The sequence below is a fragment of the Malus sylvestris genome, chromosome 1 (assembly GCF_916048215.2).
Source record: "Malus sylvestris chromosome 1, drMalSylv7.2, whole genome shotgun sequence".
NCBI classification, from domain to species: domain Eukaryota; kingdom Viridiplantae; phylum Streptophyta; class Magnoliopsida; order Rosales; family Rosaceae; genus Malus; species Malus sylvestris.
Window position 1 is genome coordinate 2,308,767 of NC_062260.1, and position 24,713 is coordinate 2,333,479.

The window sequence follows — 24,713 nt, forward strand, 5'->3', positions numbered from 1 at the left end:
CTTATCAACATGCTTTTGGAATACAGTAAGGTAATAATTCACACGCGTTGTGAACTAACGACCAACAAAATCAATACCCTCGCCTCTAGGGTATTCTTGTAAATTTCACCTTCTAGGATTTATAAAATAATAAAATTTGGGATGGGTTGTCTTCCCAAAAACAAAACCGTGAGGGAATGGTAAGCCTAAAGCGGACAATATCGTGCTACGGTGGTGGAACGGACTCGGGATGTGGTGGACCGGGCCTCTCTCTCTCTCTCTTCCCAAAAACAAAACCGTGAGAGAATGGTAAGCCTAAAACGGACAATATCGTGCTACGGTGGTGGAACGGGCTCGGATGTGGTGGACCGGGCCTCTCTCATATATATATATATTTTCTTCTATCCATCTATCTAGGTTTTCATTTTAATTATTTTTGCCTTCTGCCTTTTGCAGCTTGATGAATCTTTATTTGTGAGCTTTGAGGTTGGGCAATCCGTGGCCATTGACGACCCTGATGGCCGCTTCACGGTTACGGCCTTGGACGCCAATCACTGTCCTGGTAGCTTTTCACTATTTCTTCACCTATATATTCCATTGGTTTCCAGATCAATTGTAGTTGCATATTACTCACGGTTGTTTAATTTTGTGTCCAAATTGTTTTGTTTCAAGTTTTAATTGTGACATTTAAGCTTCAGTTAAATGATCTCTTCAAAGTTCAAATTATTTGTCGCTCATTGTGCCAAGCAAGCGAATTGAAGTCGTTGAAATGTTCTGAACGAATATATCCTTTTAACCGATGATTTCTTGTGTGAATCGATCTGTTTATAGGATAAAATCTCGTGCCTTTGTTTGCATGTCATCTGTTTTGAATATGGGCGGGGATCGGATAGGGGTTTTTTCGGTGGTGGGGGTTGCTTCTAATTACCTCACACAATTTATAGTTGGCTTGAGGATAGCTTTATTGACAGACAATACCTTGTTTGACGTGGGTTGTGTGAACTTCAGGAGCCGTAATGTTCTTGTTCGAAGGCAATTTCAGTAATATTCTCCACACTGGGGATTGCAGACTCACACCTGAGTGTCTGCAAAGTCTACCACCCAAGTACCTTGGGGAGAAAGGACACAAGCCCAGGTGTCAACTTGATTATGTATTTCTAGACTGCACATTTGGAAAATTCACTTAAAAAATGCCCCAGCAAGGAGTCAGCAATTCAGCAGGTACTCTTGAATGCCAAAGATCAGTCTATCAAGATTCCAGCTTAGACATTTAATTACTTATTTTCGTGTTCATCTGATTTTGTTGCATAGGTCAAAACTATACCTGGAATGGTACATATGTGTAAGCATTTTTTGTGAAAAACTCTAGTTTCCGATGATACAATACCAACTTTGGCCTAGAGAGTGGGAGACTATGCTCTCATAAATCGTAGTTAATCAATTTAGCCTATGAAAAAAAAGATTAGTTAATCAATCAAAGTCACACAAGTTTTCTACAAACTTTGTCTAGAAATTAGAAAAGGCCAGTTGTGGCCGAGGTGATTGACAAAATCGACTCGACCCTTTAGAGGACTTCTGTACAGAGTTTACACAGTTCCATGTGAACCACGTCGACCATATAGGTGCATACACACATAAGCTTTTGAGTAGCTTAATCCACTTTAAAAATATCCCATTCAAAGTAAGGCAACACTGAGGAAAATAAAAGTAAAAGACTACAGTTAGACTTACATTCATTGTGTAAAGGACTACAATTTCATGCATGAGCTTAGTTTGAATCTTGAATAAACAACAACAAAAACAGCAACAACAAAGCCTTATCCCACTAAGTGGGATCTGCAGTATGAATCCTAGAACGCTATTGCACTCGGTTTTGTGCCACGTCTTCCGTTAGTTTGAATCTTTAATGTGATAAATAAACTCAACCAAGTGCCAAGCACTATATAATTTAGAGAATTTGTAACGACTCATCTAATTAATGAATTCACATGATTTTTAGGCCTATTATCTTAGAATCTTATATTCATTGTGTCTGAGTCTCTCCATGTCCATAATCAATGTGTTAGTTTCGTTTGTCATGAATTGTGTCTTTGAGAATTTCGAGAGAATCAACTTGGGTCCTATCCATAATCCTTATAAAAGTAACTACTTTGTATTATTGAACGTTAATCAAAAGATTCAAAACTGAAGGATACTAAAGACTAAACTTCTTTTGAGCTTCAGCTGGAGTGTGTAAGTGTGAGGTCAGCCAGAATGAGTCCAGGGCAGCCTGATGCTGATTTTTTCCTAATGAACTCTTGGTTGATTGTAAGAAACAATTGATGTGTGTTTGGATTTTCTCCCTTAACACTTTTTCACACCAACCACTCTTGAAAATTTCAGCGCATCCTCATTCCTACTCCACACTTTTTCTTGTTGATCCAAGACATGTGCTCCAACTCTTCTTGTTCATGGCACATATGCTTCAGGGATCATTTGGTTTTGTCGAACTATCTACAAGGCACAAGATTTGTCAAGTAGCTTGTCTTTTTCAGTCAATTCTTTTGGTATTGAAAAGGGTTCTAAATATCAAGTTTTAACATAAAGGCCGTGGTCATGAATGAAAAGCCTAAAAAATATTTAAAGGCAAAACAAGTTTCTCTTGAACCTCTCTTAAGGCTTTCTTCTTTTCTCACAAAGCATAGAACATCCTGCATGCTCACACACACACGCTCACAAAAGTTTTCTCAAAACTCCAAAGGCTTTAAGATAGGAATGAAAGCTGTTGAAATTGTAGGACACTGAAAAACCAAAAACTTAATATATATAAAATATTAATTAGAAAAGTAAAAATAATGTTTTAACTCATTAGACCAATCCAAATTTTGTTTGAGGGACAAGAAAAAGGAAACATTTCAGTAAAATTGGGTTCAAATGGAAATTTACGGCTGAAGCAAACCTTTCATAGTACTATCTTAAGCTATGTTGTCACAGCCCGTCCCAAATTACTACTGTCGAAGATGTAAAATGACGGTCTTATCTTTGGACGTTGAAATTGTAGTGTGTGTGTGACATGCTTTGGGGACTTAGATGTTAATTTTTGTGGTTTTGGATTGGTGACCCATGTGGACCACACACACACACACTATCCCTCTCTCTCTTCTCTCTCGTACTCTCTCACCCTCAGACTCACTCTCTCTCCTTCCCTCACATAAGGACGAACAACAAAACTCACACTCCAAGCACGGATCGACGTCAAGAAGGTAAGATTTGAACTCCCTGCTTGTCCCTGAGTTCATATATGCTATTTTTAGAACCTGAAAACCCCAAAAATCCCAAGAACTCTAACCTCCGATTTGAGGTACTATTCATGCAAATGTAAAATCTTATGAAACTTGAACCATTTTGGTTCTTCACTGCATTTGTGTCTTAAACTCCAAAACATTTCTTTCTTGCATGGTGAAGCAGTAGACTGCAACATGCTAGAATGTTAAATCTGTTTGGATATGGAATGTGCCAACACAAAAAACATGGAATCTATACTTTGGCCTACCAAAAACTCTCTGTGGCTGATTACCTCTGACTGTCTTTAGGACATTAAATTTTTCAAGCCATGCTCTATTGAAGTAACCTACCATATTTCCTATTTTTAAAGTGTCTTTAGATTGTGAAACATAGCCATCTCATCTCTTTTAACATTCATCTGATGATTACTAAGAGTTAAGAAAGCATTAGAAACTGCATATTACATCTTAGACTACAATTCTCATCTTTCTTTAGGCATGCATATGACTGCAAATTTGGTTGATTTCACTTTTATACGTAACCATTTATCCTACTTAATGAAGAATGATTCTGAGAATATTGATATTGACTCATTTTGTGATTTAATCGTATCTGATTGTTAAATTCTTATGCTGCTGTTTTCTTCTTTCTCTGTGTTTTCCTGTTATTTAATATTTTCTTAAATCTTTTAATAATTTTTATTTGCATGGGGTTGTGAGATATTGTTCATCTGTTTAATGAATATTTGCTGAATTTGAGAATTCTTCATATGGTGGCATATTAGTAGTGAGTATATGAAAACGAAAACATTTTTCTCCTATATTTGTTCCTGACGTAAATTAGTTTTTGCATTCCCTTTTTCTAGCAAACCTAAACCCAACCCCCCCCCCCCCCCCTCCTCCTCCTCCTCCTCCTCCTCCTCCTCCTACATTTTATTTTAATTACTTTATTTTTTGGGATTTCATGATAAAGTTACGAGTTTGTGATCTTAGCACGTAAAACCATTTCAGTTCTCTCTCTCTCTCTCATGTCGTTTTTTCCTCTTGTTCTTTTGACATAGGTAATTAATTGTATATGGAAGCATCCTAATGCAGTCGAGGTGTATTTAGCTTGTGATCTGCTCGGTCAGGAAGAGATACTGACTAGTGTGTTCCGCATGTTTGGATCGAAGATATATGTTGATAAAGTGATCAATCCCGAGTGTTTTGATGCTCTGGCAGTCATAGCTCCTGAAATTGTCTCTCAAGATCCATCTTCACGCTTCCAGCTGCTTGATGGATTTCCAAAACTCTATGAGAGGGCAAAGGCAAAGGTTGCAGAGGCTCAAGTTAACTTAAAGCCTGAACCTCTCATTATCTGTCCTTCTGCACAGTGGTATGCTTGCGAAGGAGAATTCCTAGGTAATGAAAGTCAAAGGAAGTTGAAATTTAACGAAGCAGTAAGGGACCAATTTGGTGTTTGGCATGTCTGTTATTCAATGCACTAATCAAGGGAAGAATTAGAGTGCTCTCTGCAGCTTCTACTGTCTAAATGGGTTGTTTCAACGACCCCCAATTGCAGGGGTATGGAGCTGCATTATGTTAAGAAGCACTGTTGTAGCTCTAAAATATCTTGGGATGATCCTGTTTGGAAACTTCTAGACATTAGTGTGGAACCTTCTTCAAGTACAGATTATCAATCAATTAAAGTTGTGGACTCTCAAGTGTCTGAAGAGCCTACTCAACGTCGTCCATATTCTCAAGCGCTACTGGTAAAGATATCCGCTTCCCAGAAAGAGTTGTTTGATTTCTCTCCTCCAAGAAAAAGATTGTCTGTCACGTTATTTGGTAAAGCTAGGTTCGGTTTTGAAGAATCGGGTATTCAGCAGGAAGAGAAGAAAACTATGTACATAAAAGATGAACGAAGACAAGATGTTGACAGTAGAGTAGGAGAAAAGTTGTCGGGCCAGAGGGAAGAAACCAGGGTAGAGAGTGGTATTAGTGAAGTACAATGCGAAAAGCAGGGTGAGGAGGAGTTAGAAGCTCAGAAAACCAATGTCATTGTCATTGGGTCATCACAGTACTTCAATGAAAGATTAAGAAGGTTATACAGGCCAGTGAAGGTGCCTGTGCCGCAGCCACTTCCTTCATTGGTTGACTTATGAATGCCCACAAGCGTGCTAAGAGGATATTTGAATACTCATCTTTCAATTAAGACATGTTCAGATTCATTCTCTGGCACTCGGCTTTGATGACCCGTTTGACAGCATAGAACGATCTATCTTTCCGGTCTGCTCTGTGGAAATAATTATTCTGGCGATCCTTGGGTACAATGCCGAGAAACATACTGTTGTTTGTGTGCATTTGATCGGTCGACTACAGCGATCTTTACAAAAAAAATACAGTAAGAGTTGTAGCAGAAGGTGATAAAGAAAATACAATAACGCTGCAGGTGAAGATCGATTAATGCATTTGGATCCTGTATCACAGCCTCTCATAATCGAGTTTGTCTGACTGCAAACATAACACAAAAGTCAATTACAAGATCAAGCTCAAAAGCGCCAAGCAGTGAGACGATATTTTAAACTAGTCTAATTTCCAACTTAGCAAGAAAGAAGCACGCAGGTACCCTGATAAGCATGTCTGTTGGAAGCCATGCTGGCGCAGTTGGGACCCCAACCCATGCTACCTATAACACAATTATTAATGTGATTTAGTCCTTTTTATTTTTACTTTTTTATATAATGAATTTGTTTAGTTAAGCAAAAATAATGAAAAAAAAAAAGTTTCCTTACAAGTGCATACTCTCCTGTCTCAAAAATACGCAAATCCAATATCTGAAAAATTAAGATTTCATTCAGTCGCTCAATAGACATGGAAATGCATGTACAGGAATCATTTTCACGAGTAATGTTAATTATGTTACTGTTCATTTTCTTAATCATCTTCCATTGATCATTTGACGGTTTTAGTAACTACCAGTGTTTAAAATTTATTTGATATGGTCAATATTTATGTGAAAATACCCAAAAAATCAGAGAAAGAGATGAAAATGGTTGGTGAAGTCTAGACTTCACCTTATATTGGAGAAACTCTTAAATTTAGGCTAAAATTGACAGATATCGTCGATATTTCTAACGCATATGTTAAATATAGGAGAAACTTTTATATTTCGTTCAAACCAATATTTGACAATTCCTAAAGTTTCATTTTAAATTTATATCATTTTCAACTAAAGTAACCGATTTCAATATCAATATTTGATATATCCATCGATATTTCCACTACTTTACATATTAATATTTTAACTAATACCGACATTTTAAACACTGGTAACTACTTTGATAAATTTTTACATTTATTCAACATACATATGAATGACTGGAAAACGATTCCGAATATAATATGTATATGATGAAAAATCATTTTTCAGATTTTATTGGACAAGAAAGTACATCCTTTAGGCAAGTATTGTGTTGGAATTAAAAGTTTGAAGAGGGTTATACCTCACCGCGGTCTTCATAAATATAGTCCAATCCTTTGTAATACGGTGGATGTCCAACCGAAAGATACTGAAATAAGTTGTGCAAACATCCATCTTATTAGTATATAAATCCAAAGAAAAAACTAAAGTAATATTCGGTTGATATCAATCGATAATTATTAATCATTGTGTAGTAGGAAAATAGAACATCACATGCATTTATTATACACCTTAGATTATGCACAATTATATATAAATCTTAACACTAGATTTTGGCAGCTTAATTTCTGGCTTCCACGATAGAAAAACTACATTTACATCTTATTATACATTTTTTAAATGTACAGTGATTTCTACTCTAATGAGAAAAATGTAAATTTGAAATCCTATTTACCTTTTCTCTTTTCACCTAGTGGACTCCATCCCCTAACGATGCAAAAAACATGTAATAATATTTATATTTACATTTTGTGCAATGATGGGTATTTTTACATCTTATCTATTATAAACTCTCCGACCACTAAAAAATATAAAATATCTATTCTTAAGCATTTTGAATCTCTTATTTATTTATTTCGGGGAAATTTGAATCTCTTAGTAATTAAATTTGTACTCACATTAACACTATTAAGATATTTGTCTTTCTCCACCCTCACAATCTGACCCTTCTTCACTGCCCAAAGAAAAGAAAAGTAATTTAATAAATAAACGAACAGACAAACAACTGTTGTATAGTTAGCTGCATAAAATTCAATTAGTTTAGAGAAATTAAATTTGAAGGACACAGTGCGCACTGGAGTAGACAGGCTTCTTCTTGGGAGGCGGCTTGGCGGTTGAAGGTTGAGCATTGGAAGACGAAGACGGCTTCTCGGTATTATTATTATTGGCTTCTGTTTCTGTAGCTTTTACAGCTTTAATGGACAAAAGACGAGTAGGGTTTCTTCCCAGGGTTCGTGGGAAAGGAGACAAGCATGAGAAAGGGTTCTTAGAGAGGGTACAAGTACAACTACTCGCAGAGAAAGCCATGACAATTGAATCTTGATGGAGAAACACACAGATAATTAAATCCTCAACAGAGAAAACAAGACGATAAGGAGTCCTTCTGTGGTACATATCACTACATCACGTTTTTAAGGGTATACAAGTCTTTTCGTTCCTTTTTACGAATTTTATGTGAAACAAGAAAGAAAAAAACTTAAGAGGAACAAAATAAGTCAAGTGGTGTTATGTTAAAACATAGTTCCAAGTTAGTTAATCAAACTTTTTCTTTGGTTAAATAATTAAAATTTTACATTTAACAAACTTTAAGAGGACATCTTGAATCTTGAATTAAATTCGAGGTGCTCTCAAACCAAAACAATTCCAAAGCAATAAATAATGTCAACATGGACAATCGAAAAGCCATTATTTTGACGGAGTGATAAAAATGACAGGAAACACTACAAAGCCAAAAGAACTTCAATCATAGCAACTAGAAGTTCAATCACTTCATAACTGACTACGAATAGAAATTCAAGAACTTTCAATCGTGTGACATGACAAATTCTGCACACATAATCATCAATAAACGTATAAGAGAAGTACGATGATGAGAAATTCGAAAACCACGATGAACAGAACTTGCTACATTCAAAGATCTGGATCAAATGATGGAGGACGCGACATAGCCCCACCATGACAATCCATGAGGCTCAACACGACGACAAGAGGACCGGCATTACCCACAGAGCACCACTGTCGCAGCCACCACGGTAGCAACCACTGTAGCAGCATATGGTGAACCCATTGCCCACTGTGTACAAGCCATCTTGCAATAGCAGACTCAGGGCCGTGCTACAAGGTAGCCAGCCCAGTGCGAGCCAGCCCACACCCAGCAGGCCCACGATCCTGCAATGGTAGTTGAGGCCCATGTAGTCGCAACAAGTGGAGCAGCCCAGCACTCGCGTGCCCAAGGCCAGCGCGAGCCCATCGCACTCCAAAACTAAGCCCAAGATCTGTAGGCCCAAGGCGCAACACAGGCCCGAGGCGCACCAAGGGGAGCGCAGCGCTCACACGCTCCAGTGGCCCAATCCTACGGTCCAACCCGCTCCCGTGGTACAACTATTTTCCAGCTTAAACTCGCTCTCGGAGTCCATTACACTTCCACTACTCAAGGAGACGCATACTGTCCAAACTCTTCCAACCTAAATGGTGAACAACACTTGTCCCGACATGTCATAGAGTTGACAAGCACCCTTACATGGTAAACGACCTTGGTGAATCAACTTTTGCAGCCCACTGAGATACAGCTTGCCCCATACAAGGTGTCCCGAAGCAAGATAAGGGCAGAGGACGATCTTCTCCAGCAGTGTCCTGGCAAGCAGCCCCTCGACCAGCCATGAACCGAACGTTCTTGTAGTGTGCATTCTTGATTGGGCCCCCAAGATAGTGTACACTTTCGCCTTAGCGCGCGAATGAGCGTGCTCTTTCAGTTATGCCTATGGACGAGTATACATTCACGGTTAGGGCCACATTCTGATAATCAACATGAACAACCTTCCAAGCGAAGTGTTCATCCTCCACCTTACATTAGAGTAGGCAGCACGACGGACATAGAAAATTAGCCACTTAATCTAGCTCAAGTTCAACCGGCATCCTACAAGTAATTTGCTCACCTGCTAGGAATGTACCACATGCACTGCAGCTGCGGTATAGACGAGCCGAGCACATGGAAGAGCAGTCTAGACCAGTAGGTCACAACCGGGGGCAGTAGAGAGCTCTGCTACCCCAACAAAGGTAAATCTAGGAATAAGTAGAGAGGCTCATGACCGAACGATTGCATGAATTTCAGAGCAACAAAGTCACTAACGAGGTGCTCTGATGAGATATGACCAACATAAGCAGGTCACCTTTCACGGACGAGATCGAGCAGGCCTCCACGTAAATTCAACATGCCACATTTCACAACCTTCAAAGGAGATGAAGACTTGGAAAGTGACCTAAAGCACTACCAAAATGCAATGATCCTCTATCAGAACAACGATGCTCACATGTGCAAGATATTCGCCACCACTCTACAAGGTGATGCATAAGATTGGTTTCACACCCTGTCACCATATCTGGAGTTTCAACGAGCTTTCTTTGGTTTTCACCAAAGAGTATTCATCCTATTGCTCAATCAAGAAGAAGTCCGACCACTTGTTCAACATCAAGAAGAACCCAAAGGAGTCGCTCCGCGACTATGTGAAAAGCTTCAAAGTAGAGAAGACAAAGATAGTCGATTGCAACGACTCGATAGCTACTGCAGCCTTCCAAAAAGGACACCCAGTAGACCACCCACTATTCAGAGAATTGATTATGAAAGAAAATCTAACTCTAGCAGACTCATTCACTCTGGCAGAGAAGCATGCACTTTGGGACGAGGCCCGGTGAGCAGACAAGGCACCCGAGTAGCCTCGAACAGAGTTGGCAGTAGCTCAAAAAAAGGAGGATGGGAAGTAGTATAACGACAAAAACAAGCAGCAGGCCAAGTACAGGGACCGATCGCTAACTAAAGGAGGCTCAACGCCCAAGAACTATTCTAAGTTCTCGATCTCGATCCACCAAATCCTTCTGTTAAGCAAAAATTGTACACTATATGTAAACAAATAATTCACTCGACACTATTTCACCCTCGTTCATTTTTCTGAAGAGGATTTTATTAATTTGAGTTAGACCCATTGTAAACTATGCATCTATTAATTACAATCCTTTGTTAAAAAGGAAAAAACCCTTTGATTCCAGTATGAATAAATCGTAATGATGTGAAATATATAAGCACACTCAAATTAAACCCTCTTTTGACAATTGTAGTATTTATGTAAGTAGGGATCGTTCTTAAACCGGGGATTAGGAGGGATTGCTAAACACTCTAAACTGACTCAAATAGATAAAACTAAGCTTTAAAATACTTAACTAGACTCAAAAGACTCAAAACAAGTTCACAACACTCAAAATAAGCTAAAAACACTCAAAACTGCCTAAAAACACAATCTGGGCAGTTTTGAACTCTCAACACAATTTTGGACGAATTTTAGGGTTTCCTTGACTCAAAACACTTAAAAACACAATCTAAAACATATTCTAACTAGTTAGACACTCTAAAGTAAAGGGGGATTTGGTTTTGGACGAAAATTAAATAAAACAAAGCAAGAACTAAAACTAGGTAGATTGCACAGATTTGGTGAAATATATGGATGATGGGCTAACTAGGAGGTTTTTCTCCACACATGACATACTTGCATACAAAACAATTTCCAGTTGCTTTTTCAATGAACCATGAACCTCAACACCCCAAGTTAATTAGGCACGCTTAAATTAACCCTCAGATTTCCTTAAGTCATTGAATTGAATGGAAATAGCGCATTGCAATCAAATTATTCCTTAAAAGTTCCCTTCATGAAAGCGCATAATAGAGAAACAATTAAAGATCATTAAGTTCTATGGAAATCATAAGTGTTGACAAGGCATTCGTAACTATGAAACCGCATATACTTATGCCATGAATTTACTTAACTTGATTGTGACTAACAACCTTTACTACTTTTGAATATAAGTTCATAACGATTAGGTGAAACTCCCTTATATCCTAGCATCATATTTATGCATACAAATTAAGTGTGCACTCTCAACTCACATACATAAACACGTTTTAATTCAAACAGATAAGTAAACTGAATTCACAATTCATGGAATCACAACTGGATGTAATCAAATCATATTGTAAGCATAGCCATGGTTTCGAAATTCCCCCTAGCTAATAGGGGTTTAGTTCCTCATACTCACAAAACAAAGATTATTGAATTTAAACATTGAAAACAAAAGAAAGATTACACCTAAAACGTTCCAGCAACTCGAACTCGAATGGCAAGCACGTCCAATGGCTCTCCTCCTTCTTCCTTGCTGCAGCACAAGAGATGGGTTTGGCCCAATTAATTTCAGAAAAGGATTTGTATAACCCAAATCCACAAGGACTAAGGCCTAATACATCAAAATCGACAAGGGAAAAAGTTTAGGGATGGCACGGCAAGGGACTATAGGGAAGGATTAGGAACTCCCAAGTCAAGAATAGAAACTTTCAAGAATGGAAACCTCCAAGAATAGAAACTTCCAACTTTAGAAACTTTGGTTTCCAATTCTGAACTCTTTGTTCTTCATTTTCACTTCTTCATTTCATTCCTAGCCTCCTTTGATCTTCAATTTCGTCCATCCATTTGGCTCCAAGCATGTGTCATCCATTCCAAGCCCAATTTTGCTCTAAAAAGGCTCCAAATGCACTTCTTTGCCACATTAGCCATATAAACCTGAACTTGCACGAAAATGACTTTAAACACTAAAATAACTAAAGAAAAACAACATAAATGCACAAGAACAAGCTAACTAAGTCACATGAATATGCTTCTATCAAATTCTCCCACACTGAGCTTTTGCTAGTCCTCGAGCAAAACAAAACAAACAAAACAAAACCTAGACCTTCCAACATTTGCCTCAGGGATTTTCAATGAAACATAACATGCCAAAGATCACCACTCACATAGATTTAAGCAATCCTTACCATCAAACATACTTAATCGTAGTCACCATTCACTAGCTCACATTTAATCAATTAAAACATGGTTTTGAATGTAGTAACATGCCTTAGATAATTCCCTCAATTCCTTACTAGATATTCACTCAATTTTCACTCAGACTTTCTGACTACACACCCTACACTAGGTATATGTGAGAAGATTGATTTAAACACGAAAACTAGTACTCACATGTTTTTCAACAAAGAAAGCAATTTCTGGAATTATTAATGCATGTATATATATGATCTCATGAATGGAATGCTACTATCCAAAACCAAATTCCCCTTTACTTTAGAGTGTCTAATTAGTTAGAATCTGTTTAGTTTGTGTTTTTAAGTGTTTTGAATCAACATAAAACCAAAATTCGTCCAGAAAGTGTGTTAGAGTCAGAAATTGCCTAATTATTGTTTTTAGGCAGTTTTGAGTGTTTTTAGCTTGTTTTGAGTCTTTTGAGTTTGTTTTGAATTCTCTGAGTCTAGTTAAGTGTTTTTAGCCTCTCTTTATATATTTGAGTCCGTTTACAGTGTTTTAGCAATCCCTCATAATCCCTGGTTTAAGAACGATCCCTACTTATCGATACTACAATTGTCAACAAGAGGGTTTAATTTGTGTGTTAAGTTAATTTTTGCATCAGCTGCTGTAGATGGAGTTGCCAAGATCGAAGCTACTGAAGATGAAGTGTCAAATGAGTGAATTGTTGAGTGCAAAGTTGTCACATCTCGACCTGAGCCCCCACCACATTCCAAGCTTGATTCCACCGTAGCACAATATTGTCTGCTTTGGGCCTCGACCATGCCCTCACGGTTTTGTTTCTAGGAACTCACATGAGAACTTCCCAGTGGGTCACCGATCATGGGACTGCTCTCGTGCGAGCTCGCTTAACTTCGGAGTAGGGGTGGGCACTTAGAACCGAAAATCGAAACCGAAACACGAACCAAATCGAACCGCACCGAATGGTTTGGTTTTGCGGTTTTGAAACGGTTTCGGTTTTGAAACCAAACTGCAACATAGAAAACAGTTTGGTTTCGGTTTTGGCTTTTGAAAACCACACCGAAACCGAACCGCACCGCAAATATTAATAAACATTTAATTAAATGTTCATATTATATTTCATGTTTTAATTGGTTGTTTGTTAGAATCCATATACTTAGTATAGGACTCAACCACACTAGAATATCATCATTCATCACTTTCTTTCGTTCATTAACTTGAAGGACCTTTGTTATTTTATACCATCACACACACATATACGTATAAGGGTGGATTGATCTTGTTATCAAGAGTCGAACAATGATCTAATGAAGTCCACTCATTTGAAGCATGATATCACATATTCTAGTATCAAAGTTTCGCTCACGTTTAATGAATTCAAATTTATTCAACTATTTTATGATAAACATTGTAAGGGACACCCTTTTGTTGCACAAACATGTTTTAACATCACAACTACATGTAACATGCTAATTGTTTACATAACAAATGTCTTTTTCCTATTGCTATTGAGAAATGCTTATTAATATGTTAAATTGCAAATTGTATATTTTTTCTTAAAAACCAAACCGAAACCGTTTGAAACCGCACCGAACTGAACCAAACGGTTTGGTTTCATTTCGGTTTTTGCTTCAAAACCGCACCGCACCGAACCGCAAAAAATTTTGGTTTCAGTTTCGGTTGCACTCAAAACCGCACCGAACCAAACCGTGCCCACCCCTACTTCGGAGTTCCTACGAAATCCTAAGCCAGTAAGCTCCCAAAAGGCCTTGTGCTAGGTAGAGATGGGAATATACGTATAAGGCTTCGAGGATCCACTCCCCTGGGCGATGTGGGATGTTACAATCCACCCCCCTTAGGGGCCTGACGTCCTCGTCAGCATACACCCGGCTAGGGATTGGCTCTGATACCAAATTGTCGCATCCCGACTCGAGCCCCCACCAGATCCTGGGCTCGATTACACCGTAGCACAATATTGTTTTTGGGAACTCACACGAGAACTTCCCAGTGGGTCACCCATCATGGGATTACTCTCGCACGAACTCGCTTAACTTGAGAGTTCCTACGAAATCTTAAGTCAGTGAGCTCCCAAAAGGCCTCGTGCTAGGTAGAGATGGGAATATACGTATAAGGCTTAGAGGATCTACTCCCTTGGGCGATGTGGGATGTTACAAAACTGGATGTTGCCCCCTTGACCATTCGATGCCTAGTTGGTCTTCAAGCATTCAATCTTTTGAGCTATATGGCCTTTTCGCACTGGAAAGCTTACCTAGATGGGTGTCGAGAAATTAGTTTAGGCTTTTGCACTGGAGAGCAATTAGTTTACCCTCTCGAACTAGAGATCAATTGGTTTACCCTATCGTATTGGAGAGTAATTAGTTTACCCTCTCACATTGGAGAGTAATTAGTTTACCCTCTCACATTGGAGAGCTTACCCATATGGGTGTCAGGGAATTGGTTTACCTTCTCACATTGGAGAGCAGACCTATATGGGTGTCTGGGAATTGGTTTACCCTCTCGTAATGGAGACTAATTTGTTTATCCTCTCACGCTGGAGAGCAGACATATTTGGGTGTCGGGGAATTGGTTTACCCTCTCGCATTAGAGAGCAATTAGTTTATCCTCTCGCACTGAAGAGCAGACCCAAATAGGGGTTTGAGCAGTTGTTGTAGACAACAGTTAAGCTAGGATTATGAATAACTTCTTGAATTGAGAATAAAGAAATGAATTAACTGTACTGGAAGATAGAAACTGCTTGAGACTTCAAACTTATTTGGAGAATACCTAATGGATTTTAAGGGGTGATAGAGACTTCCCCTGCTTGTGCAGGCCGTATCGTTGACCTGTCAAGGTACTTGTCACATCGACCCTCATTTGTTAGCTTCTCAAGGTAGTGTGCCCTGGTCATTGATGGAATGCGTAATACAATGTGATCCAGCCTGGTAAGATTGCTTTTCATGGGTGGCGACAGTTCGAACCAAGGTTTGTTCTTAAGCTTGCGAAGCATTTGGCCTATTGGAACTGTGAACTTGGTGAATGTTTCGGGTGCTAAGTCTTATCTGGTTGGGGAACGTTCCATACGCTTCTTTGGCCTATCGTTGACTCAGTTTTGTTAGACTACTTGGCCTTGTCCCATAGTGCGTGCTTTTTTGCCAAAGCATACAAAGCTGCTAGGGTCAGTTCTTTTCCTATGATCAGCTTTCCGAATAAAGGGTGTTCGATGGGAAGTCTATTTTTGAATGTTGTCGTTGCTATGTCCTTGTTGCAACCAACAATCTTGGCGTTCTCCGCTTTGAACCTCTTAACATATTCGCGAATTGTTTCCCAAGGGTCTTTTATGATGCTGAAGACATGGTCGGATATCCTTTTGATTGAGTGGTTAGACGAATACTCCTTAGTGAAAACTAAGGAAAGTTCATTGAAACTCCAAATCGACTGTGGCGGTAGGGTGTGAAACTAGTCTTGCCTCGCCTTGTAGAGCTGTGGCAAAAATTTTGCACATAAGAGCGTCATCGTTCCTGAAGAGGATCATGGTACTGTTGTAGTGCTTAAGATGTCGATCCTGATCTTCGTCTCCCTTGTATAGAGTAAAGTGAGGCATAGTGAATCCACAAGGTGGATATGTCCACTCGATCTCATCTATGAATGGTGACATGCTTATGTTGGTCATGTCTCATCGAAGCGCATTGTCAATAGCCTCGTTGCGTAGGAAATTACGCAATCGTTCAGTCAGGAGCCTGTCAACTTTCGGCTGCCCCCGGTCATGACCTATTAGTCTAGGCCACTCTTCCTTATGCTAGACTCGTCTATGCCATGGCTGTGGTGCATGTGGCATGTTTCTGGCAAGCGAGCGGGTTGTTTGCAAGCAGTCAGTTGAACTTGAATCGGATCGAGTGACTGGTTCTCTCCATCCGTATGTTGCCTACTCCGATGTGAGGTGAAGAATGCTCCTTGCGAGCCTAAATGTGAATGAACATTTTGCCTGGAAGGTTGTTTATGTTGATAATCAAAGTGTGGCGTCAACCGCGAACTTATGCTCGTCTATGCGCTTGATTGAGAGTGTACGTTCCTCCCCATGCTAAGACGAGAGTATATGTTATCCTTGAGGACCCAGGCAGGAGAGTAAGCTACTAAAACTCTCGGATTGTGGTTGCTTGAGCAGTTGCTTGCCGGGATGTTGCTGGAAAAGTTCTTTATCTGCCCTTGTCCTACTTCAGGACACCTCATCAGGGGCACGTTGCATCTCGGTGCCCTACAAGAGTTGATTTACCAAGGTCCTCTGCTATGCGAGGGCACTCATCAACTCTATAACTTGTCGAATAAATGTTGTTCTCCATTTAGGTGGGAAGAGCTTGGACGGAAGTATAGCGAACTCTGGGTGCGAGATTAGAGTTGGGAAATGTCAAATTCGTGGAGAAATGGGGTGAAAATGCCCTCAGTTCAATTGTCGGCCCAGAAATTTGAAGTCAGGACGGTTGAACTAATTTTGGATTGATTTGGGCTACTTGGAAGGCCACGGAAGCACGCTGGGCCACGGGAATGGGCTGCTCGGCGTGTGGCGCATGTGGGTGCGAAGCTAGGGCTCGGTTTGGCAACGTGTTGGGTTCGCATCGGGTTTTAGTGGCTCGGGCCATCTCACCTTGGGCTTGGGCCCATATGAGCTTGAATGGCACAGCTTGGGCCATGGTTGTAGCACCATGGGCCTTGCCGAGGGTTGTTAGATCCCACATTGCCTAGGGGAGTGGATCATCTATGCCTTATATGTACATGCCCACCTTTTCCTAACACAAGGTCTTTTGGGAGCTCATTGGCTTCAGATTCCTTTGGAACTCCAAAGTTAAGCGAGAGCAATCCTATGATGGGTGACCCACTGGGAAGTTACCATCTGAGTTCCAGAAATAAAATCGTGAAGAGGTCGCTGGGGCCTAAAGTGGACAATATCGTGCTACGGTGAAGTCGAGCCCGGGATGTGGTGGACCCCGGGTCAGGATGTGACAATTTGGTATCAGAGCTAATCCCTAGTCGGGCCCCTAAGGGGGGTGGATTGTTAGATCCTACATCATCTAGGGGAGTGGATCCTCTATGCCTTATATGTACATGCCCACCTCTTCCTAACACAAGGCCTTTTGGGAGCTAACTAGCTTCAGATTCCTTAGGAACTCTGAAGTTAAACGAGATTGTGCTAGACCAATCCCAGGATGGGTGATCCACTGGGAAGTTCTCGTCAGAGTTCATAAAAACAAAACAGTGAGGGCGTGGCTGGGGCCCAAAGTCGACAATATCGTGCTACGGTGGAGTCAAGCCCAGGATGTGGTAGACCCTGGGTCGGGATGTGACAAGGGTGGCCGCTGTGGTGGCCATCGTGGTGGTTGCCATGGTGGTGCCCCGTGGGGGTGGTGCCGCTACACTCATCTTTGTGATGAGCCTTGTAGATCAACGCGGTCTTAATCCTTGAACTTTGGAATTTCCGTTCGTCAAGGTTTCTTAATCTCTTGCCATTGTACTTTTCTTTTACATTTTATCGAAGAATTTTTAGAAATAAAAATTCCTAAATAAGAACGTACGAAAAATCTACAAATAAGCAAGGAAACAAAAACCTTAGATGCAAGAGTCTTCTATGAGTGTGTGACTCAACTCTTAATGAAAGCACCAATTTGTGGATGCAAATTTCTTCCTCCTTGTTCTTGGACAAAATTGCACCTGCAAAACAAATAACACCTTTGGTGAAGGCCAAGAGCCTTACACGCCCACGATGAATTGGGGACTTTGGCCAAAGAACCTCAGATGGCAAAGTTAAAATTTTGAGAGAAAATTGTTTGCAGAATTTAGATAACTTTGCCAGAGAGTTAGAATTGAGTTTTGGAGAGAATGAGGGTTTTTATATTGGGATGTGGCCAGCCACCTTGGGAGGAGATGGACCAGCCACTTGGATGGTTTTGTGGGTGAAGTTCATGATTTGTGTTTAATTAGCAAATTAATTGAATAATTAATCAATTAATTAGCTAATTAATATAATAAAAAATGAATGATTTAGGGGTTACCTTGTGGAGAAGATATGATGAAGGATCTTCTACAAATTCAAAGGCTCAATTGTTTTATGCCAATCAGGTTCTTTTAAAATAAATTAAGATATTTGAAACGACCATGAAGCATGAACCGCCTACATTTATATTTTCCTTCAGAGATATATATATATATATATATGGTATATGTTCATATAACTATCAATATATATATATATATATATGTTCATGCGCAATTATAAATCACTATGTGAAATTTGTGAGTCAAAGAATCTAAATGAAATAGAAGTATAATATTTTTTTTTGGGTTCGGAAAACCTTAAAAAAATAAATAAAAAACAAAGAGAAAAAAGGGTTTTTAGACCCTAGCCACGACCAGAAGTCGACAAGCCGCGCGAGCTAAGTCGATAAGAAGCCGAATTGCTTTTGCACCCAAAACCCAGAAATGACAACGTTTTCCGTTGTCTTTGTTTTAAAGCCGAACCTATGCCGTTGTTTTTTGCCGATTTTTTGTGACGCATGATAGTTGGATGTTGTATAGTCTCGATGAAATTGTGAAATCCCATTTTGAGCCATTGTTTTTTGCCGATTTTTTGTGATGCATGATAGTTGGATGTTGTATAGTCTCGATGAAATTGTGAAATCCCATTTCGAATCTCACTGGTTTTGGAACACCCTCGTCACCACCGACATAGAGAAGCTCCTCGATCGTGAAAAACCCTAGCTCGTCTCGCCATCTGTGACCACCACTATCAATGGTGGTGCCACTATCGTCTCTAACTTGCACACACCCAGCATCGCTGGGTTGTGTTTGGATCAACCCAATGAGGCCTTGGGCCTCTCGGTGCTCAACCCACGTGCAACCCCAACCCATTGTTTTGGCTTGGAATTGTTTTCCAGATTGACCTTCCAGTTTTGGGCTTGCCTTGGATCAACATATATGGTCCTGCAGCATCCCAATACCCCTACTCCAATCTGTGGTTGGTTTCTCTTTTATTTTAGCCTGTAGCCAACCTGATGTTGGGCTACTATCCCTGACAGCCCAAAAATTATTATTAGGTTATTTCTTTGCATGAGCCCGCAACCCAGCTTTATCTAGGTTTGTTATTCATTTAACCCGAGCCCAATTTGGGCCTTATTTTGCTTGTGTGGCCTGCAACCAACATTAAATAATGGGGTGTGCTATCCACACACCCTAAATTACTTATCACACACCCCTTGTTAATTTCTGTTAGTTGCTCTTCTTTAATTCATCCAATTCGACAATTGAAAATTAAAAGGGTGTGTGAGAAGTAAAAAGGGGTGTGTGGATATCACACCCCTAAATAATAAATGGCATAGACAAATAATATTTTTGCTTCTACGATCAACCCCGTATGGTCTGATCTATTGAATTCATTAAAACTGACCAATAGTCCATTAATCTAACATGACATCCAAAATTATTTGCTTGAAGTCCACTTTTGTACATTAACGATTTAATATTTTATTTCTTTTCTTTGAACTGCTGACTCCCTTTTGTAGTCCCGAAGCACTCACACTTGAGTTCCTGAGAGCAGTTCCACCGGAGGTGGAATAGCCCAGCACCTAGTCAAAAAACCAGGCTGGCACCCTGTCAATTCACTCCAGCCCGTGAAATCGACTGGCACCCAGCCCAGCCAGTCCATAGGCGGCCTAAAATCGACAGACCTTGGGACTGGCCTATTTGACGTCAGCGTGGCGTCGGAGGAGAATCCGAGCATCGAGACAACGAGCGGTGAATTGCTCTAGACCTCGTTCTGGAACTCGCGCTCGCGCTGGAGCGACTCGGAGTCCATGAGCTTGATGGCGACGTCTTGGCTGGTGTGTGAGATTGTGCCGAAGAACACGGACTCGGAGCCACCTTGGCCGAATCAGCGTGTCGAAGAGAACGAGTCGGTCGCTTAGCAGAGGACGGAGTAAGAGTACCGGTGGGGGGCTTGGAGTTAGATTCCGGGGCAGTCCGCTTCCGGGTGATTTTTCAGAAGCATACCAGGAGGAAGAGGAGGAGAGAGAAGGCAGTGGTGGTGGTGGTGGAGGCGGCGGCTGAGGACCAGTTGCGGGCGATGTTGATGGGGAGTGAAGGAATTGGCGCATCGTGGGGACCAAAAAGACAGTCAGAGGAGTTGAATGAGGAAGAAGAAGAAAGTGTTTATAATAAAAAATAATAATATTTTAATAAAATTGACTAGACTATTTTTTTAGGGGTGGAGATGCATTGGCCTATTACTGTTCATTGTGGTCTATCACTGTTTATTTGAGTGGATAAATGCGCTGGATGCTGGCGCAAAGTCTTTAGGGGTGGACTTGCTTTGAATCAACGTAAATCCACTATGCTTAGTTGTATATTATATTATGTGTTCTTGCATGTACCTCATGTTGTGAACCGGAAGTTCATAACTAAACTCAAAACTGTAGTTTCAAATTTAGTGCCTTTGAAACCCTAAGTTTTCATAAAACAATACACTCTAGAAAACCCGACGTTTTTCATATAAACTATGTCTTAGAACCCGTATGTTCTAACTTTGATGCATATGGAGATGTTATTTCATAAAGCACTAATCACATTCTTGTTTCCGCCATTCAGCAAATTGATGAACCATAACTAGTTTGATTTCACTGTTTTGGAAGTTTCGAATTGAAATCACTTTATGTGGATACAAGACGTGACACTCCACTTGGCTATAAGAAGCTGAGAAACTGTATAAGCCAACAATAGCATGGAATAGCTGAATAAGCCTCCACCATAATCTTCATGTGAAGACTTATGCCCGAAGCATTACAAATGGAAATACCTCCCGAATAAGGATTCCATGGTTCTTTGGCTTGGTCATATGGACCATTTAATCATAAAATACATTCCTTGAAGCATACCATGATTACGTCTATGAATAAGTACAATTCTAAAGTTTATAAATCCGATTGAATTTTGACTAAAAAATACTTTCTCCTCCTTCCATGTTTCTAACTCACTTTTGAAGCAGCAATGTAGAGAACGAAAGTTTATCAAATTCTTGGATTTGATTACTACCACAAATGTGATAGAACAATATAGACTTAGCTTTGGTTGGAGTCTACTGACTGGTGATACTAGTTTCGGCTGGGGCCCATCAAAATGTATACTCTGCTTTGATAGAGGCGTACCAAATAGACCTCTTCAAGCTTCGGCTGGAACCTTTCAAACACGTCTATCTTTCTCAACCACTTTAAGGTTTGTTTTCACAACATATGGTAGATCAAGGCGTGCTAAGGGGTGGAAAAGATCATTGGTTATGCACCTGTTCTTGCCCCTACTAATTTCGTTGAGGAGTACCATTCTTATAGTCAATATATGGGACTAATTTTCCTCCACCGAACACCGTTGTAAGAGCATAATTTTGACATGGATGACCCTATTGGCCGAAGCCCTTGGGTAAACCATTTAAGTTTGGTGAGCATTTTTCTATGTTCTTGGATTCAAGTTTGGTGTTTGTTTTAGTTATGGATAATCTTATTGATATTGCCCTTGAATTTAAGTTAATTGAATCATGTTTCTTGTATACATGTAACGGAATTCAATTAAACACGTGATTAGGTACGAATGTGGAAAAGTTAGTTGTCTGGATGAATGCGATACTACGCACACTAGCTTTATACCTAAATCACATCTCTAGCAATGACTTCAGGTCTATCCAACCTGATTAAGAGCATAGGCACGCTTATCGTTGTATGAGTGGTACTATATTACCATTTAAGAGACGAAATCACCCTCTTTTCATAGTGGATTCAAGGGAATATATGCGGACTAATCGAACCAAAATTTGGACCATATAAATACTTATGGTTTTGGTTGATGAATCGACAAAATGGTCACATGTTTGTCCACATATATTGCTGCTAAATCTCCTGGCCGATTTTAAGGGTTCACCACCCAAATTGTCCCATAAAGTTTAGAAGACTGGATAATGTTGGAGAGTTTATATTGAAGGTTTTCGATAAGTATTGCATTTCTTTTGGGCTAATTGGACATCGAATTCCCATGTTCAACCCAAAACAGACTTGCAGAGTCATCATAAAGCACAATTTAATTGATCACTCAAACCTTGGTGAACACACCAAGCCTTTGGTTTCTGCCTAGGGCTATGCAATTTTGGATGCTGTTATGTTGGCCCACCTTAAGGCCCATTGCCACCTAACATATTCAATGTTACAGCTTGTTACTAGGGCCAAACCTGACGTTTCGTACTTAAGCATTTGGGTATGCATTTTCTGTGCTAAGTTGCACTGCAACGTACCGATATGGGTCCTCAATTAAGGAAGTGAATCTTTGTCGATCGTAATTCTCCTTCACACTAGCTCTTTTAGAGCCCTTGCAAATGATCTCTTTACCATTTTTTGTGCGAATAATCACTTCAATGAGACAATCTTCTCGCTGTTAAGGGGAGATAAGAACGTCAACGTTCCTGTAAAACGGTGCGAATTTGCATGGACATTACCTACTATATCTCATATCTCATTCCTGTAGAATGGTGTGATAAGCAAGTGTGATGAATTCTAGCTTTTCGAATGTTGCTCCAGACACATTTCTTTGATCTAGTTAAAGTGATGAGATCATCTACCGATTGCAAACATGCCTGCAAGGATAGACGTACTTAACGGGCATCGAGTCAATATCCCTGAAAGGTGTGCCATCCCTAAAGGATGATTTGGCCACCCATGTTGGACGACTTGGTGCCCCGGCAGATAGCTAATCAATCTGTCTTGACCTGAAACAAGACAGGTTACTCAATTCATAGGATTCATTTTCTTAGAAGAAGAAAGTCACGACACAACAATGAATCCATACTCGATTGCTGTCTCAAATCATTTCTATCTCATGAGAATAATCCAGATTAGATAATGGAATTGGAATGAGATTATCATCGATAATGTTTTCACTTCTATGGTTGCTATCGACATAAATGAAAAGCGACGATACCAAATCGTGTTTCGTTGATTGGTGACAACATAAAAGTGATTGGAGAACCAAAATCACAATCCAGGTTAAATTCCTTACCAAAGTGTGTTTTGGACCTATCGTTCCTACACTACCCAAGGTAACCTTGTTGTGTTACAAGCGAGAAAAGAAGCGTAATGAGATGAATGAAATAGTGCAATATGATGCACACCTTACGGCGCAAGCTTTCTCTCAAACACTATGTGATTGATTGCAGCATTATGAAATGTGGTTAGTGTTTCTTCATGAGGATATTAATACGGAGTTTTACATGTAACTTTCCAAACCACGAAACATTATCTCAACTCATTTGAGGTGTTCACTTAAGGATTGAAGCAATCTAGTAGATGTGGTATACTTGTCTCAGTGATTATTTGATCAGTTAGGGATATGGACTATGCCCTTACGTGTTAAACTATGAAGTCATATTCTGAATTGCTAGAATTGTAGTTTATGTCATTGACATGAATCTCACTAAGACTCTAGAAGAGCTTTAGAAAATTGTCTCCCACCTGAAGTTCAAGTGTTGTTCTAACAGTACTTTGGTCAACCAATTGAACTACACCTATAAAGTGTTACCTTTGAGTATACCTATGATCTTCCTTACGCTATATGAAAATGAGACCCTTGAAGAGGTTATAGAATCCGAAGTTCCATATCTATGTTCAACTTTGTGCTTTGCTATACCTAGTCCATTGCTGTACTTAGTCCAATGCTTGTATTAACTCCTGAGATTTCAGATAATTCGTCTGAGCTTTGAGTACACGATCTAGCAAAATTGTCCTAATTTGAAAATTAGCAAGTAAAGCTCCCTGGTAATCTTCCCTTAATGTGACTCCAGTAGATCGCAATTCCGTCAAGAGTGGAACACTGCATGCATAAAGTGTGCTGAGTCGACCGTGGGATTTCCTACATAAAGCATCAGCTACAGAGTTTGCACGACCATGATGATACTCAATCGTGCAGTCATAATCACTGAGCAACTCAACCCATCTCTGCTGTCTGAGATTAAGATCTTTCTGAAAAAAAATATATTCAAGACTTTTATGGTTGGTGAAGATCTGACATGTTTACCCGTACAAATAATGCCTCCAAATTTTCAATGCAAAGATAATAGTTGCTAACTCGAGATCATGAGTGGGATAATTCATCTCATGGGGCTTCAACTGTCGCGAAGCATACGCGATCACCCTACCATGATGCATTAGTACACAACCCAAACCATTTAAAGAAGCATCATTATAAATCTCGAAATTCCCACAGTCATCCGGAAGTGCCAACACAGGTGCATGAGTGAGGCAATACTTCAGCTGCTGAAAACTTTGCTCACAATCATCACTCCACTTGAAATTAATAGCCGGCTAAACCAACAAAACTCCATACTTCTGTGACAGTACGAGGCTGTTCCCAATT

The 24,713-nt window shown here is 39.9% G+C and overlaps 2 protein-coding genes across 3 annotated transcripts; one reads left to right on the plus strand and one right to left on the minus strand.

Moving 5' to 3' along the window:
• The first annotated feature begins 396 nt into the window (after positions 1 to 396).
• LOC126617998 (uncharacterized) lies at positions 397 to 6,018 on the plus strand. Its single transcript, XM_050286076.1, is given in 5 exon segments — positions 397 to 541; positions 988 to 1,163; positions 1,165 to 1,200; positions 4,304 to 5,375; positions 5,378 to 6,018. Coding segments are annotated over 4 exon segments (1,335 nt in total). The 5' UTR covers positions 397 to 541; positions 988 to 995; the 3' UTR covers positions 5,437 to 6,018.
• LOC126618008 (NAD(P)H-quinone oxidoreductase subunit O, chloroplastic) lies at positions 5,555 to 7,801 on the minus strand. Of its 2 annotated transcripts, XM_050286090.1 has the most exons (6): positions 7,500 to 7,800; positions 7,323 to 7,378; positions 6,728 to 6,793; positions 6,017 to 6,058; positions 5,851 to 5,910; positions 5,555 to 5,735 (listed from the first exon to the last, which is right to left on the minus strand). In XM_050286090.1, the coding sequence occupies exons 1-6, from the start codon at positions 7,729 to 7,731 to the stop codon at positions 5,706 to 5,708; spliced, it is 486 nt and encodes a 161-aa protein (XP_050142047.1). In that variant the 5' UTR covers positions 7,732 to 7,800; the 3' UTR covers positions 5,555 to 5,705. The 2 variants fall into 2 exon arrangements, with proteins under 2 accessions (XP_050142047.1, XP_050142041.1); XM_050286084.1 differs by having other exon boundaries at positions 5,555 to 5,910; positions 7,500 to 7,801.
• Between the last annotated feature and the right edge of the window lie 16,912 nt (positions 7,802 to 24,713).

Excerpts from the sequence above, each read along its gene's own strand:
- LOC126618008 (XM_050286084.1), bottom strand. The coding sequence starts at position 7,731 with ATGGCTTTCTCTGCGAGTAGTTGTACTTGTACCCTCTCTAAGAACCCT. Across the intron at positions 6,794-7,322 it reads AATATCTTAATAGTGTTAAT|TATCTTTCGGTTGGACATCC; the intron begins GTGAGTACAAAT and ends AACTTATTTCAG. Across the intron at positions 6,059-6,727 it reads TTTATGAAGACCGCGGTGAG|ATATTGGATTTGCGTATTTT; the intron begins GTATAACCCTCT and ends TTAATTTTTCAG.